Source organism: Andrographis paniculata, unplaced genomic scaffold, assembly GCF_009805555.1.
Source record: "Andrographis paniculata isolate CXL003 unplaced genomic scaffold, ASM980555v1 Contig82END, whole genome shotgun sequence".
Lineage (NCBI taxonomy): Eukaryota > Viridiplantae > Streptophyta > Magnoliopsida > Lamiales > Acanthaceae > Andrographis > Andrographis paniculata.
Window position 1 is genome coordinate 4,082,217 of NW_026137620.1, and position 18,240 is coordinate 4,100,456.

The 18,240-nt window shown below is 33.8% G+C and overlaps 1 protein-coding gene across 1 annotated transcript; it reads right to left on the minus strand.

Moving 5' to 3' along the window:
- Nucleotides 1-8,268: 8,268 nt before the first annotated feature.
- On the minus strand, nt 8,269-9,012 carry LOC127241162 (probable E3 ubiquitin-protein ligase XERICO). Its single transcript, XM_051260078.1, has one exon. The coding sequence runs from the start codon at nt 8,789-8,791 to the stop codon at nt 8,411-8,413; it is 381 nt and encodes a 126-aa protein (XP_051116035.1). The 5' UTR covers nt 8,792-9,012; the 3' UTR covers nt 8,269-8,410.
- Nucleotides 9,013-18,240: the final 9,228 nt, after the last annotated feature.

Genomic DNA, 18,240 nt, shown 5'->3' on the forward strand with positions numbered 1-18,240 from the left:
AAGATACTCGACTATAACATCAAGAATCAAATGGAACTTTTTATAAAGGTTGTAACGGGGCTGATGGTTAGGGGTAGGAAAAAGGATATGCGAAGGCTAAAATATGTTTAAAAAAAAAAACACAGTAAGAACACGATGCTAGCATGTGAAAAACAGTTCGGCATAAACAATGAAACCCTTACTTTATTCACTACCCAAACCTTAATAACATAATTATATCAATAATACTTTATCAAGATTTATTTTATTTTTATTTTATTTTATTTTTTTTGGGGCCTTTTTTGTTGTTGGTTTTTTTTTTTTTTTTGGCCTCTTTTTTAAAATATATATATACTCCTTTCACTACCCGTTCTCATTGAAGCAAACACTTCTGAATGCATTATTTATTTATACTCAAACTTCGTTTCTAACTGGTGCCGAACAAATTAGGTGCATCACACCGTGAACTTAAAGTAATTCTTTCTAACATAGGGTTCAAATCGGAGAAGGCTTAATATCAAAAGAAGGGTATGAGGCTAAAAGACGGTTTAATATAGAAGAAAAATAGGCCAAAAAGTCTCAAATGGGCTAACTAGGGGAAATATATTGTGCTGGGTGATAAAGAAAGGCTCAATGGATTACCTAATGCCCTTATCATTTTCAAAATACAAGACTCGATAGTTGCAAGTTCAACATGCATAATCACTCAAGTTCTAAGTCATCTAATTGAGCACTACAAATCACACAAGAAAGAATTTCCAAAAGTTTGATAAGCTTTTTGGAATATATACTCGAATTCTCACAGGGTTCAAATGTCAACCTGGCTTAACATATTTTAAATCCAATGCCATCAATTATGTCAGACTAACCTATCACACAAACCACCTTTGACTCACTTCAGACAAATCTAAAAAACATGCAAAAGGACAGCAAATGAGGCATCAAAAGTAGCACAAAATGAAAAATTTGCCCAAAAAAATTGCATTACTCTCCTCTCTCCACACACCTAAAGCAAACATTGTCCTCAATGTAATAAACTAAAATAAGAGAGGAACTTCCTTGGAGTCCGAAGGATTGGCGCGACTGCATGTTTTTGTTTTGGATTCCAATACCAAAATCGATGGCTCACCGAGGTCGGATAAGCTGAGTAGGGAGGAAGAAGAAAAAAGACAGCAACTTCTTTTTCTTTTTTTTTTTCAAAATTCACCAAGAAGTTCCCTACACAAAAATAAAGAATCCAAATCAAATAGGTGATGTTTAAAAATTAAAAAATAAAAATAAAACAAAAACTAAAGAAAATAAAGGAAATAAAGCTAGAAAACTTGGGTTGCCTCCCAAGAAGCGTCTCTCTTTAACGTCTTTGGCTAGATGCAGTTACCATGTTAGCTATTAGGTAGTACTACTTCAGACCGTCATACCCACTTCATTTTTTGTCTTTTACTTCCATGTTTAAAACGATAATTACTCACAAAAAATTTCTTTGCAAGATTCACATTATCATTTAAGTGAACAAGCTCCAACTGATTCGGATGAGGCTTCGATTTTATGTCCAGGATAGATTTCTCATGCAATCTCAAGACTTTCTGTATACTTTTTTCAATAACATTCACACTACACAACGCATTAGATTTTTCAAGGTATTTTATAGAATCAGAAATATTAAATTGTACTTTCTCATCATCGAATTCCATAGAAAGTATACCTTGTTTCACATCAATTTTAATTTGTGCGGTGTACATAAATAGTCTACCTAGTAAAATCGGTGCAGGATTTGGAGAATTATCATCATGCATATCAAGCACATAAAAATCCCGGAAAAATTAATTCGTTAACTTGCACTAGGACATCTTCAATCATTCCTTCAGGGTAAGCATTTGTCCTATCAGCTAATTGTATAATCATTCCAGTTTCTTTTAAAGGTCCAATCTTCAAAAACTTATATATAGACTTAGGCATCACATTAATTGCAGCTCCTAAATCTAACATTGCTCGTTTAATCTCCAACTTACCTATTTTACAAGGAACCGAGAACATACCTGGATCTCGACATTTAGAAGGAAGCTTACGTTGTAAAACGGCAGATATGCTCTCGCCAGCAATAATGCATTCGTCTCCACGTAGTAACTTCTTGTTCGCACAAAGATCCTTCAGAAATTTTGCATACTTCTGTACTTGCTTGATCACATCCAGTAGGGGTATGTTCAATTCCACCTTTCGAAACATCTCCATCATCTTCTTATTTTTTCCATCCTTCATTGGTTTCACCAACCTGCAAGGAAACGGTGCAACATTAGTTTTAGTATTAGCAGGGGTTTCAGAAGTTACCTTGATTGATGTTTCAGTGGCGGCTTGCTCTATTTCTTTCTCAATGGCATCCTCATTCTTGTCCTTTAGAACTTCAGCTTTTGATACTTCTAAATCTTTGCCATTTTGTATAACAATCGAGCTTACATTCCTCGGATTGGTGTCGGGTTGTGAAGGCAATCTGCCTTTTTCTCTTGACTTCATCTGGCACATCTCATTCACTATTTGACGCACTTGTTCTTCCAAGTTCCATATGGTATTCCGAGTTTCCTGTTGAAATTGCAACATGTTAGACGCTATAGTTTTCATCATATCCTCTAAGGAATTACTCGGAACCGTTTGAGCTGGTTGTGGAGGGTGGTTAGGTGTTGTTGAATAGAACTCACATTGCTTGCTTCTTTAACTGCTACTGCTTCTATTGCTCCGAAGTGTTGTGAGTTCATTGCCATATTGTTTAGTAAGTCCCACGCCTCTCTAGGAGTTTTGTTCATCAAGGCCCCTCCACTTGCTGCGTCTATGATTCTCCTATCGATGGAAGTCAAACCTTCATAGAAATATTGAATCAGTAATTGCACGGGGATTTGATGATGGGGTCATCGAATAAGTAAAGCATTAAAGCGGTCTCAATATTTAAATAAAGACTCCTTTGTATGTTGTGTCATTCCGCATCTCTTTCCTCATGATCTCAGCTCATGAAGCGGGAAAGTACATTTCGAGAAACTTTCTCTTTATGTCGGTCCATGTAGTGACGCTTCCGGCAGGTAGATTGAATAGTCAATCTTTTGCAGCATTTTTCAGTGAGAAGGGAAAAGCACGAAGCTTGATTTGATCTTCAGTTACTCCTTGTGTCTTCATACTTGTGCAGACGACATCAAATTCTTGAAGATGTTTATGTGGCCCTTCTCCTAACAACCCATGAGAAGAATGGAACAAATGTATTAGTCCTGATTTTAATTCAAAAGCACTGTTACCGTCTACCGTCGGGTATGCTATGCAAAGATACTGATGAGTCAAGTTAGGAGCTGTCAGCTCCTTTAGTGTCCTTTGATCCATCTTTTCTTCTAGCTCCAACTCGTCAGAACTAAAATCGCTAGATGATTCTAAAGCTAAATCTTTTTGGCGACGCTCCCTAGTTTCTTTTCTTAATCGATGCGCAGTCTTCTCAATCTCGGGGTCAAAAATCAAGTTTCCTGTGCGATCAGATCTCGACACAAACTAGAAAAAAAAATCAAATTTTTTAGATAATAGATAACAATCAAAGATAAATAAACCAATTAAAATTCCCCGGAAACGGCGCCAAAATTTGACAGGCGTTTATCACACGCTGCAAAATTTAAATAAAATAAACCTACTTCTGTAATAAAAATAACGTAGTATAGATGAAGTAGGGTCGTCTCCTAAGGGAATTAAAAATATTTTATTTTCGATTGTTTGATTTATAAATATAATAAAATAGGGGATTTTGCAAGTAGGAAATAAAAATAAAATAAAAAACTAAAAACTCTACGACTAAAAGATAAATTCAATAAAAATAAGTTTCCAGTCTAAGAATGAAATTGACAACTTGGGTAGTGGATTTGATCATCGATAAATATTTAATTTTATTGGTTTCTAAGTAAATTAGTTATAGTTACCGACACGCGCCTAATAACCAACTCTTCTTTAATTTCTTGATAGTTTAGGTACGTCCGTCAACTGTTTCCCTAGTTAGACTAGAACTCTAGTGACGCCACAAAGAATTTATTAGCCTAACCGCCTTGAGAACTAGACGAGCCTAATTCAATTTAACAATTAACTATGCAAAATTGTTTAAAATTGATTCCGTGATTTCCTAATGGTGTCTGTCACTAGTTGCTACTTGAACCAAATTAAAATGCAATTACGGATGCGTAATTTAGTTTAGCAATTAATCCTTAATCCAATTAAAATACCTGGCCACAATACTCAACCAAATAAAAGATTATAACTCAAAGAAATCAGAAACCACTTAAATACATAGGAACCAAAGAAATCTCATAGACTAGAAAAGTAAACCACTCACTAATCATAGGAGGAAGAACAAAGGAAAAAGAAGCAAAGAGAAATATCACCTGAGACTGATGTTGGTAGGGGTAGAACTTGAAATCTTCTTGGAAGAATCTTTCTCCTTCTTGCCCTTGCACGGTTTCTCTCTGAGACTCTTCTGCACGGTGTTCTCCTCGGCAAGTGACATAAAGTGGCGCCTTCCCCTTCTTTCTTTCCTTTATGTTTGCCCTAATTTTGTAACAATTGGGCCTTGGACCTTTTTGTTCTCTTTTTCCACTAATTATATCAATTTTATTATTTTTCTCCTGAAAATTATAAATAATAAATATATGTCCAAATCAGGTAGAATCTAATCAAAATCAACCAAATATCGCAAATAATATAAATATTTAACGCATGCGATTATGGCTATCAATTTTCAATACGGTCTCTCATTAATCTTCCCTTTAGTTGCCAACCGATGACCTCTAGGAATTTGTATCTGGTCACCTGCTAATAAAATGTCAAAGATCTCGTCTGCTTTAGAACTGTCAAACGTTGGTTGATCCTCCTTTCTATTCCTAGGATCGGTTTAAATTTAGGGCAGACATAAGGCATTCCATTGATGACATTTGCCACCGTTCTTTGACACTCATTGTTTGATCTGTTATGTACGATTCTATTTCTATGCTAGTCATTTGTTGAATCTAGTTACGTCTAAAATTTTGGTCACTCTCCTTGAACAAAGACTCCAACCGTCCAGCCTTAGAAGCTATACTGGAAAAATCTTCATCACCGTGGGTAGTTAAAGCTTCTCGTAATCGTGCATGCATATTCCTAACCACAAGATTGGTCATCTCTCTCTCTCTTCTATCACGGTCGGGCATCTTCTTTTCATTAGATGGACCCTCTCAATAAAATGCGCGGAAGACTCTTCCAACATTTGTTTGATCTCCAACAAGTCAGTCAGAGATACTGTTGGAATAGGGTTAAAACACCTAGCATCAAAGGTTGTTTTCAACCCTTTCCATGTCTGAATTTGCCTCGGTAGTAACTTGACAAACCAAGAAAATGCCATCCTGGTCAGAGATAAACCAAATAAATGCAATTTGTCAAAGGGGTTGTTGCCAACTTCACTAGACTGAGCAGTAAAATGACTCACGTGTTTGATAGTGGATGAGTCATGTTCTCTTGAAAATGCATGAAAGTCGGGGGGTCGATAATTTCTCGGAAGAGGATGTTCATTAATGATCCTTTCCTGGAACGTTCGTTGATAAGCAGGTCGATTTACAATTTGAGGATTCCTGGTCGTTCATCTCTTTAAGGGGTTTTTCCCTATCACCCTACTGGGGGCGGAGGCACTTGGAATAGTGTTGTCCGCGTAAGATGGCCTCGCAAAATTTTTCTAAAGTCGTGAAGGTGACATCCCTGGCGGTGTACGTACGGAGTGTAGGGTGACCCTCAACAAGGCATGATCCAGCATGTTTTGCATTAAATTTTGTTAATCACGCAACATTGCATGCATAGTCGTTGTTTGTTGGTTGTTCAATTGTTGAACATGTGCTAACAATTCGGATGCTACTTGAGATATTCCCCTTGTAGTCGGAATGGTGGGTGGAGTTGTTGTAGTGGCTCTGACGGTTGTGTTGAGGCTTTGAGACTGAGAACCTGTCATGAGGTTCCTTTCAATGATTCAACAAGATCGGTGTTGTATGAAATTTTTGTTGGATGTAGGATCAGCAATTTTGTCTTACCTCCCACTGTAGTCGTCAATTTGCTGACGTGTGAAATTCAAAAATAAAAAGTAAAATTTGAAAATATATTTTGAATTTGAACGAAAAAGTGCTTGAGATCATCGACCCTTAAACACGATATGTAAAAGTGCTAAAAAAAATTTTAAACAAACAACTGGAAATATAAAATGATGATCTCCAATAAAATTTTTTTCTAGAAATCACTTGTTGATTGAAGATGTCCCACATCATCTTGTCGGAGTCTCTAATATACATACCTATCCGAACTGCTTTGAACCTCCCCTCAGTCGGTTACTGAGTTCGTGTATTGAATCGTCGTCGGTTACAAACTTTTTCTTCCTATGTTTTAACGTAGTCAGTTGTGAGCGTTGACCACCAATCTAGAAATTCCAGTCGGTTCCTTCACAACCACCCGTCAAAAAATTCCCAGTCGGACAGGCTTTCAGACAATTAACCGACCAACCAATCCGACAATCGTTTCACTTCAAAACCTCTCTGGGCCCCCATCGTTTGGCTGGACCTTTATTCAGTAAGACAAAATCTTGTCGGGCCCACCACTGGTCCATCCCCTTCTCAATTTTTGGCCAAAACCCTAAAGCCCAGATTTTGAATTTTTTGTACTCAACAATAGTGTTAAAAGAGATGTTACATTTTGTTTGATATGCTGCTTGTTTAATGAATGTCACAAACATGGTGGAGATACTACTTTTACCGAAGTTAGGTTCAAATATTGAAAGAAAAACCTTAGACAAATTTAAAGAGCATTTAGGAGATACAAAGAGTGTACATCATGGTGTTACAACTCAAGCATTACCATTAAATTATCAAAAAAATAATGTTAATTAGGTTTGTTATCTCAAAGAGGTAAGGAAATTAAGCTTGATCACCGTGTCCGACTGACAACATTGGTTAATGTAATTCGATTGATTTTGCGTCAGAGTTTTGTTTTTTGTGGACATAATGAGTCATAAACAATTTTTCTAATGGGTTTTGTCTTTTTGAAATTTTGAATTGATACTGTGAGCATAATGAGGAAGTTGAGAAAGTGATAAATTTAAATGCTCCGAAAAATAATTAGTTGTCTTCTCCTAAAATTCAAAAAGATATTATTAATTCTTGTTCTATTAAAGTAAAAAAAAAGTTATGTTTGATAAAATTTGAGATAAATTCTTTTTAATTTTGATTGATGGGGCTCAAGATAGTTCCTTAAAGAAACAAATATATACAATTTTGAGATATGTGCACAGTAATGGAGAAATGAATGAGTGATTTATTGAACTAGTACATATATTAGTGAGACACTACTTCAAATTTCTTGAAAAATATCATTGATTTTTTTTGGCAAAGAATTATTTGTCATTTTCTAACCTTAGATGTGAATATTTGGACAGGGCTTCCAAAATGTGCCCCTTATTTGGAATCCACTGACAGAAGACGCTATTTGGATTTATTGCTATGCAACACCGGAGGAGTCGATGTGCTGCTCGGGGAAGAATCGGAGCCGCCAGCTGCTGCCGGTCGTCGCTGTCCACCGGAGTAGACTCGATCCATAGAAATCCTTGGCTAGAAGAGTGAATTGAATCTCGTAGCTTGGTCAAACGAACACAAGAATAGGGATGGGTTCTTAAGACTATTTAAGACTATTTGTATTAAGGATATCTTTTGCTTGGATCTTTTATTTTCAGAATGTCTTTTTAGTCTTAAAATTATACTCTCTATTCTAAAAGAGTTGTTTTATTTTTTTATTTTCGTCCATTTAAAAATAATTATCTAATTTTCTTATTTAATAATCGTGATCCCGCTTTATAATAAAATTATTTCTATTTTTTTAAATCATCATTAATTATTACTTTAATTTACTTCTTAAAATCCTTCAAAAAAATAAAAATAAAAATATTTTAGTCTTTGAAACAAAAAAAAAAAAAATTCAATTTCGATTTAATTTAAATTTGAATTGAAATTTATTTCTGCTAATTAAATTATACTTTATTTACGATTACCAAGGAAATTCAATAAAACCCATCCATTCCCAGCATAAATTTACAAAAGTTTATTCAACCACTCATCACACGCCACAGTGAACATTCTGTTTTCGATCTGAAGGCAAATTTTGAAATAGTAGTATAAGCTTTGAAACTTTTTAAATAGTAAAAAATTAATAATTTGTTTAACATTTTAAAGAAACTATTATTGATGAAAATTAATACCAAAAAATCACCCCCAAACGGAACCTAAATTATGCACTGTCTATTTATTATAATGAACTAAAGGCATACATCACATCACACACACACACACACAGTGCGTGCCTTTGGATGACGAGCGAGTGCATACAATACACATATATATATATATATATATATTCACGATCAGGTAATGGGACGGCGGCAAAGGGGACAGGTAAATGTAAATGTAAATGTACGGTGGAGATTATGAAACCACTTATCCAAACAGGCCTTATGGAACAAGTGTTTGCACCACAGCTCACTCACTTCCTCATCGCCCTTAAACCTAGAGAGGCATACGCAGCACCACTCCGCCGCCGCCCCCTCCTGGTAGCGCGTCACCCACACTCGCCGCTCCCCATCATCGCTGCTAATGTTGTACTCCTCCTCCTTATCTCCTAATCCGCCGCCGGCCAGCAGCACCGACTGGAGCTTGTTCTTGACGAGCGCCACCGACCTCACCGTCTTCATCACCAGCATCGGTACCACTCCTTCCGCCGGACTCTCAAAATTCCACAGCCCCATATATAGACACACAATTGATTGATTAATTAATATCACAAATAAAATTCAGATTCAATTGCCAATCTATTTAATTCCAAGCCCTAGCTAGCTAGACTCGATTCAATCAAAAATATGTAATAAATGGGCAGATGGAATATGAAGTGTATTGTATTGTATTACAGCCCTTCAGGTCAGGAAGAGAGGTATCCATCCACCTGACCATCCATCCGTGTATTAATTAATGTAAGGAAGATGATTACAGTTAATATAAGATATATATGGTGAAGCTTTGGATGAATGATGGAGGAGATCGGTGGGGGCGACACGTGTAAGAATCTTAAGCGTGTGGAAGATGGGTGGGGTTGATGACGATGATGAGTGTACGGTACGCGTGGCCAATAGAGAGGCGCCTCCTACCCTGTGGGAACCTTCTGGAGCCGCGTTTCGCCTCGTCTCACCCAATTTGGACCTTATCTATAGTGTCTCATTTAAAAAATTATAATTAGTAAATAATTAATAATATATCAATAAAATAATAATTTAAATTAAAATAAAATAAATAATTAGTGTAATTAAAATTACAAAAATTTAAAATTTAAAATAAAATTAAAGTATATAAAAAAAAAGTTTTAAAAAGTGACAAAACAAGTATACATACGAAAATAGAAAGATAAACAAGGTAAGTGGGATGAAGAACTATATTCGTTACACATAAAAGTATTTATTTATTCTTTTTTAGGTTTGTTTATTTAGTATTTTGATTTGATTTTTTTCACATGATTGTTTAAAAAATCGTTTGATAATATAAATGAATGTTATTTTTTATTAAAATTAAATAAAATATATATTAAAAATCGTGTGAAAAGAAAATTTTGAAAACATAAAACTTAATTATCGATTCATATCATTCTTCTATTTTCTTAGGCAATACCTGCTTCCGAAAGGTTGATTTGGTCTTCTTCTTTTGATATCAAATGAATTCGAGGCCTTACAACCTGTCTTCGGGCAGGGCATCAAGCTCTTGGGACAAGACATGCTCCTTTTCCTCAACATCCAGCAGGGCGTGGATCCGCATCATCCGAGGGGCTATTTCGTCCCCTAAGTTGACCTTCTCCAATGGATCTTGCATTTCGAAAAATGGAGCAGCTCCTCGGATCGAATAATAAATTTCACCTTCACCTTGATCCAAAAGAGACGGCTGGGAAGAAGTCCTGCCTGCCTTCCAGGAATGTAAGCGGCATGATTTCCGGCTTGTAAGAATAGCAATCCGGATCTGTCTGCTCTTGCCTTTGGATCATGCAAAATCAGGTCATCATTCATGACGAATACATGAGTTTATGGGCCGTATGTCGGCCTCGGTTTTGAGATAAAATCTAATCACCTTGACTTTGAAGTCGCCTTCAAAATGTAAAGCTCATTCCAGGTCTTGGTCGGTGGCAATTACGTCCAAAGTGGCTTCCGATAGCTCGTCACAATCGAGTGCTCCTATCATCGGCTCATCCCCTAGGGTCTCGGTCGTTCCAAGTACTGCGTGGCCCTGAAAATTAACAATACAATCATTGTTAGTTAAAACACACTTTGGCCTCCACTCTTTCCAGGCCCAAAGCTAGTGGCGCAAGTCTATCCTTTTTAACTTCGACATTATAGTGGCAACTCTTTCCTGACTCTCGACATGCTGCCCCCTAGTCTGACCCTGCGAATTAATAAGACAATAATCATTAATTAAAACAGGCTTCAGCCTCCACTCTTTCCGGGCTCGAAGCTGATGACGGAGATCATTCCGACCAAGCTTCGGCCTTGCAGCCACAGCTCCTTCTGAGCCCTGGGCCCACTGCCCTCCGGCCTGACCTTCGTGGTCATCAGCCTGCTGCCCCCCAGCCTGGTTCTCTTGGGAAAGGCGAGCAGCCAAGCGTAGTCACTGCATCCTCCTTTTTTGAGTCCTAGTAGGAGGTCGCATCACCTGTTCCTTCTGGTTTCTTGTCCAACTCCCGTCGTCTAGAGTTTTCCCAGGATGGCGGGTCTAATGGGGTGTGATTACCACCTGATCTATGGAGGTTACTCGCCAAACCTCACCTCCCTTTTTCAAAGCTTACTTCCGCGATCGTATTCATGGGAGAAATTCTGTCCACACCGAACTTCTTCTCAAAGGTTTGATCAACCTTCCAAGCCTTTCAAACACTGGTTTTTTAGGTTTCGTCTTCATATTATTTCTTCCAGATCCTGATGCCGACCTTCCAGGCCCTGTTTAATTTATTCCGATGATTTTTATTGCTGCGGGACTAGTTCAGTATCAATCTTCATTTTAGCCTTCTCAGCCAGCCGGTGGCAGCCTTCCCTGATGATTTTCCTCTGGGATTCAGCCAGAAAAGTCTCATTCGGTTCATCCTCGGCTTCGAAAGCTTCTTCTTAGGAATGAGCAGGGTGGTTCTCGCTCTGAAAATTATGATTCTCGGTTGCTTGTGCCTTTTTTATGAACTGTTCGGCCTTCACAACTTTGGACGTTAGCTTCCGGAAGTGATGGTACTCTTGGAGGGCCAATGTCTGACGCAACTGATGCGTCATGTTGTCAATAGCTATGTTCACCACCTGGTTCTTTGGTATGCGAACTTCGCACCTACTTTCCGACCTCCTGAAGCGTTCCAAGAACTGCTCCACAGATTCGCACTGCACTGACGTAAATTTGTCAAATCTAAAACGGCCACCTCTGGAAGAGGGCTGTAAAAACGCTCGTGGAAGGCCCTCTCCATGTCTACCCACGTGTGGATGGAATTTGGAGGTAGCGAAGTGTACCACGAAAAAGCTTAACCTGTCAAAGATAATGAAAAAAGCTGCAGTTTATACCAATTATTGTTCCCGTACTCTCCTCCGTATTGAGCCATAAATTGGCTGACATGCTCGATGGTGGAGCGGGAATCTTCCCCTGAAAATAGCGTGAATTTGGGCATCCTAGCGTTACGGGGCAACGGGTGATCCAAGGGAACATACTCAAGAAAAGGCCTTTGGTAGTGTGGCTTTACCGGTAAGCGGATGAGATCACCATAAATTCTCCGAATTGCCTCATCGATGCTTGAGAATTTATAATTGGAGGCGGTGGTCGCAGTGCTTCTGCCTCCCCCCCAGGCTGTTCGGGAGTTGCCTGAACGGGCGGCAGATTGTGCACTGTAGGCTACGAGAAGGCCTGATGAACAGGTCCCCGTTGTGGGAAATAAACTCGGGAGCCTTCCGCAACCTCTCTGAAGACTGAAACCTCATGGAATAGTGGATTTGCAGGGTCTGTTTGGGCAGAAAATTCGTAATGTTGTTGTACCCCATAACCAGCAGCAAATCGACCTTCCCTAGAATCTCCCTGCCCCCCAGTGTATTGGGATGGTGTTGGGACTGGACCCCATGGTTCCCAAGTCATTCCAGAAGGCTTTGGGACCAAGGAAGGTGCTGGAATCGCTGTCTGCCCTGCCCCCCATGCATTGGAAGTCTTTTGTCCGGCTATTGAGTTTCTTCAAAGGCCTGGAGTGGGGACTAGGGTGCTGAAAGTAGTTCTAACAAATATGGGATTATTTTGCCCATGTGGTGTTGATGGGACTGACCCGAAGGTCATCCCAAATCCGTCGGTTGGAGGCGGCTCAAAGAAAGCCTGCCCTGCCGACGCTTGAGATTCTCGACCTTCTGGATGGTGATCGGAGGTCCTTCAGATCGGGAACCCCTACCTAACAGAGTAACATGTCCATACTTAAGTGTCTGAGAGGTCAGATCTGCTGCGAAGCTGGTTGTAAGGCCTGTGGGAGGCCAAATATCTAGCTGGCTGGAATCGACCTTCCGGGCCTTGCTTTATCAAGTTTCTTTCTCCATAAGCATCGTAAACTCATTCTGAATGGCGGATTTCAGAACATCGGTAATGTACCGAGATAGATCCAGGGTGGATCCGTGAATGGATGACCGAATTTCCTAACGAATCTACTCCTGAAGGACGTTGGCTAGAAGATTAATTATCTGATCCGGCCTTCCACCAACCACGAAATTCTCGTCACATGGGGCAGCTTGCGCAGGGCGCAATGACGAATCGCCGACGATTTCTTTGTTTTTAAACATCTCTGCAGTCTTCGGCGGCATCAACTATGCATGCAAAAGTCGCGAGACGTTGGTGTCCCACCAGGCGTGCCAATCTGTTGTCGTAAAAAAATCGCCACCAACGGCTTAATCGGAAAAGTCTGTCGGAATTGATTTAATCGTAGGGTTCTCTGACCTCCTCAAAAAAGGATCCGGGCTATCTCGCGATAACCGAAAAAATTAACGAAGAAAGAAAAAGGTAAAACAAGAACGAACGCTAAAAATTAAATTAGAATTAATCGATTTATTCAATATTTTTAACAATTGTGAATCAAATTTTTTTCAATTAATAAAAAAAAGTTATATGACTTCTATTGTAACAATATTAGTGGATGGTATTCAAATTCGTTATTTTGATTGAACTTTTATTGTAACATCATATCAACAAACTTTCTTCATTAATTTGATAATAAATTATTTATTTTTATATATAACAGATAAATTATTTTTCCTTCAAATTTCCTTAAAAAATGTTAGAAAGAAATATGGGGAACAAAAATTCTAAATTGATTCAAATATTTTTTAAATTTTGATTGAAATTTATTTAATTTATATCTTTAAAAAAACTCCAAAATTGTGTTTTATATTTCATATTTTTACTATTTATCTACAGTAATTTATTTTTTCATCTTAAAACACCACATTATACATTTATGTTCCATTAATATATATAGTACATTACATACAAAGAAAATTTATTAAAATGATATCAAATACCTATTTATATCAAATAATTTATCAAAATTTTGTTACTATTTCAAGATACACTAGAATACAAAAACACAAATAAATAAATAAATAAATACAACAAAGCAAATCCTAATACGTTGATTGTGCTTTTTATATATAATGTTGAAAGTTATTCACAAATATTTGAATATTGTTATTCATAACATGTTTAAAATTTATTTGTAATATGATAATGAGTATGTTTCTTTTGATGGATTTAAAAATAATTTGGATTGAATTTTGTATTAAAATAAAGTACGATAGAATATTTTTTGTGAGAGAAAAAAGTTATATTTTTTAAAAAGAATACAAATAGGGTGTGTTTGTTTGGGGATTGGATTTTAAATACACTATTCATCCCTTTTTTTTTTTCCAAAAATATCCAATCAAACACCTATGTTTTATTTTTTATATTATACTAAAAATTAATTTTACATTCAAAACATCACATCAATACCTATTTATATCACATCATACAACTACTCAAATTCAAAATTTTTACTGTTCAAATCTCAACTCAAAATCCAAACTCCCAAACAATCGTATAAAACCAAGTTTAAACGCAAACGAAGCAAACTTGGGATTGCATCTTTAAATATATTTGGGGCAAAACAAAGCCTAATCTATTACAAGTAATTCTTTTGTTATGGACAAATTAATTTGGAAATCTCAACTGAGGGGCCGGCCCAAAACAATTGGGCCATTCAAGTCTTGTGCATGTCCAGAAGTGGTCAAAACGATATTTGCTTGAAGAAGTTGAAGAACCCACTCAAATTTCGATTACTCTTTTGCTAATTAATTAGAGTTACAACAAATATAAATATAATAAGCAATTAAATAAAATAATATTTTCAGAAAGGATTGTGCTCAACATTTAAAGAGTTAATTACATTAATTTAGTTCATTAAATAATATAATTATATAAATTAATATATAAAGTGTTCAGCAGTACTGTATTTGATCCAATCTGTAATATTTTTGGAAAGAAAATTTATTAATTGTAATATCTTTTTAACATATTTTTGAGATATTTTTCAAAGAAATTTTCACTCATTTTTAATTTTGAAAAAAAAAATGTTACTAAAATTATTGTTAAAGACAGTTCTTAAAATTATAATAATTGTAGTAATCTATTTTTGGTCTGTGTTTAAATAAAAATTAACGTACTATTTTATCAAGCAAAATACAATATTTTCTCTGCCCAAAGTTATTTATTTTTTCACGTAGATTTTTAATATTAATTATATTGAGTTGTATTAAAAAAAAATATGACAAAAATACTTCTATTAGTATTATATAATATAAAAATAATAATATTTGTATAATATATTATAAGTTGTAAGTGTATTTATTACGTTAATTAGTTATGTAATACAATTATGAAATGGTACATTTATTTTCAAACGAATGGCGTATCAAAATATTATTAAAATTAAAATCCAATAAAAAATCAGTTTTAAATCAAAACCATAAGTTCAATTTAGTAAAGAAAAATCAATTGATGAATTCAATTATATGGTAAAATTATTTGAAATCCTTTTTGATATTTTAGTAAAAAAAAATAAATATTGAATTAAAATATTAAGAAAAATCTTCAAGTAAACAAATTTATTTATATGCATGTATCGATTTATTTTATGACATGAAAAATCACATATAAATATACGGTCATAAATTCACTCTTAAACACCAAATTATTTTCTTTATAAAATTATTTTTTACTTCTTCTATCATAAAAAAGTATGATTATTTGACCGTCTACAAATTTTAATAAAAATAGATTAATATAGAAAAAAATTTCTTTTTAGATAAAAAAAATAAAAAAATAAAATATTTTTTATTTAAACATATAAAAATAAACTTAGATGATAATAAAAATAAAAATAAATTGAATAAAAGAATATTTAATTTTTTCATGCATATGTATAATGATTGGCATCAATAATTTGACTCAATTAAGTTGTAAATATTGATTGGGTGATTAGGAAAGTTGGGTTTTGTTCCCATTAATCAATTAGTCATAAATCAAATCACAGTGTGAAAGTCAACTTACTATTGATTAATGGACACGCGCTGTTGACTTTCGAAAAACAAGGAAGGAATGAATCTGGCGTTGATTTGGATATTAAAATGCCACATGTCAAGTCAATTGTCATAAACTTCACAGAAAAGGTGAATATTCGGATTTTTCGTTCGAATTTTATTAAATTCGAAATTTTTGAAAAAATCAATTCGAACCGAACATAAATAATCGAAATTCGAAATCTGAAAATACGTATCCGAACTAAAAATTTCGAACCAAACTGAAAAATTCAAAATTTTAAATATTTTTATTATTATTTTTTAAAATTTTAAATTATTTTATATTTTATTATTATTTTATAATATTAAATATATAAATATATAAAAAATAAATATAATTAATAAATTTTGAGTTTTTTATATTAAAATATAATATTTTCTAATAAAATATTAAATATATATAATATATAAAAAATAAATATATTAAAATATTATATTTCAGATTTCGGATTAGTTCGGATTTTAAGTATACCGATCCGATCCAAAAATTCGAAATTTGTTAAAAATTCAATCTGATCCAATCCAAAAAATCTGAACCAAATTTTAAATTTCAATTTGGTTCGAATTGAATTTTCGAATTTCGAATATTTTGCTCACAGCTACTTCTTCAGAGAAGACGTGGGCTTATCATTTACACTTATTAAATTGAGTTTGGTTATAAATATAATCTGGCTTTTAATTTTAAGTTGATTGGATGGTTTCTATCATCTGTTTTTGGCTTGGCTTCTAAACAAATGCGTTCTACTTGTTTGTATTGATTTAGGTCAAAAAAATATTTTATTTTTTTTAGAAATACAAGAGTGTGTTTGTTTGGGAGTTTGGATTCTGAGTTAGATTTGAATAGTAAAAATTTTAAATTTGAATAGTTATATGATGTGATATAAATAGGTGTTGATGTGATGTTTTGAATGTAAAATTGATTTTTAGTATAATATAAAAAATAAAAAATAGGTTTTTGATTTGATTTTTTGGGGGAAAAAAATAGGATGAATAGTGAAAATCTAATCAAATCCCCCAAACAAACACACCCTGAGAGTACTTTTTAAAATAAACAAAATCAATTTTTAATTAAAATTATTATTTTATCTTTAATAATAATAATAATAATAATAATAATAATAATAATAAATACAATATTATAATATATTAAAAATAATTAATTTTATATATTATGTTTTTAAAAATTAAAAAATATAATTATATTATTATTCTTACTTTATATATTATATTTAAATAAAAATTTAAAATTATAATTGAGATACTAGAATTACATGGAAGTATATAATTTTTTTAATTATACTAAAATTATTAAATACTCCTATAAGTTATAAAAATTTAAAATAAATAGAAAAATATTAATAATTTAATACTCCTATTATATTATAATTTTATTTTTAATTTATATATTTAACTTAAATTAAAAATTTTAAATATAAATAATTAAATTTTAAAAATATATTTTCTACACTTTTATTTAAAATATTTAAATATAACTAAACAAAATTAAAAATATATATAATTTTTATGGAAAAAATACAATTATATTGACAACATGTCCTTTTTTAGTAATTTTAACCGTTTAAAAACACTTTCAATTCTATTACATCAAAAACAAGAAAAAAATTTTTTTATAATGATTCATCCAAATACAAAATCGAACTACTTCTGCTTTTGACTTCGGTTTATTTATTAAGTCAATCCAAACCGGTCCTAAGATATGTTTGAATTTATATGTTTTCTTTTTTGTGTGTGTATGAATTTGGTTTGGGTTTAAGGGTTTTGATATGTATTGATTCGATAGGTAATAAATATTATAAAATACATATGTATTAATGACAGGCGTTTATCACACGCTGCAAAATTTAAAATAGAATAAACTTACTTCTGCAATAAAAATAGCATAGTATAAATGAAGTAGGGTCGTCTCCTCAAAGAATTTAAAAGGTTTTATTTTTTATTGTTTGATTTATAAATATAATAAAAATGGGGAATTTTTCAAGTATGAAATAAAAATAAAATAACAAATTAAAAATTCAACGACTAAAAGATAAATTCAATAAAAATAAGTTTCCAGTTTCTGAATGAAATTGACAACTTGGGTAGTGGATTTGATCATTGATAATTATTAATTTTATTGGTTTCTAAATAAATTAGTTATAGTTACCGACACGCACCTAATAACCAACTATTCCTTAATTTCTTGACAGTGTAGGTACGTCCGTCAACTGCTTCCCTAGTTAGACTATAACCATAGTGACGCCACAAAGAATTTACTTGTCTAACCGTCTTGCGAAGTAGAAGAGCCTAATTCAATTTAACAATTAACTATGCGAAATTGTCTGAAATTGATTCCGTGATTTCCTAATGGTGTCTGCCACTAGTTGCTACTTGAACCAAATTAAAATGCAATTACGGACGCCTAATTTAGTTTAGTAATTAATCCTTAATCTAATTGAAATACCTGGCTACAATACCCAACCAAATAAAAGATTATAACTCAAAGAAATCAGAAACCACATAAATACTTAGAAACCAAAAAAATCTCATAAATCAAA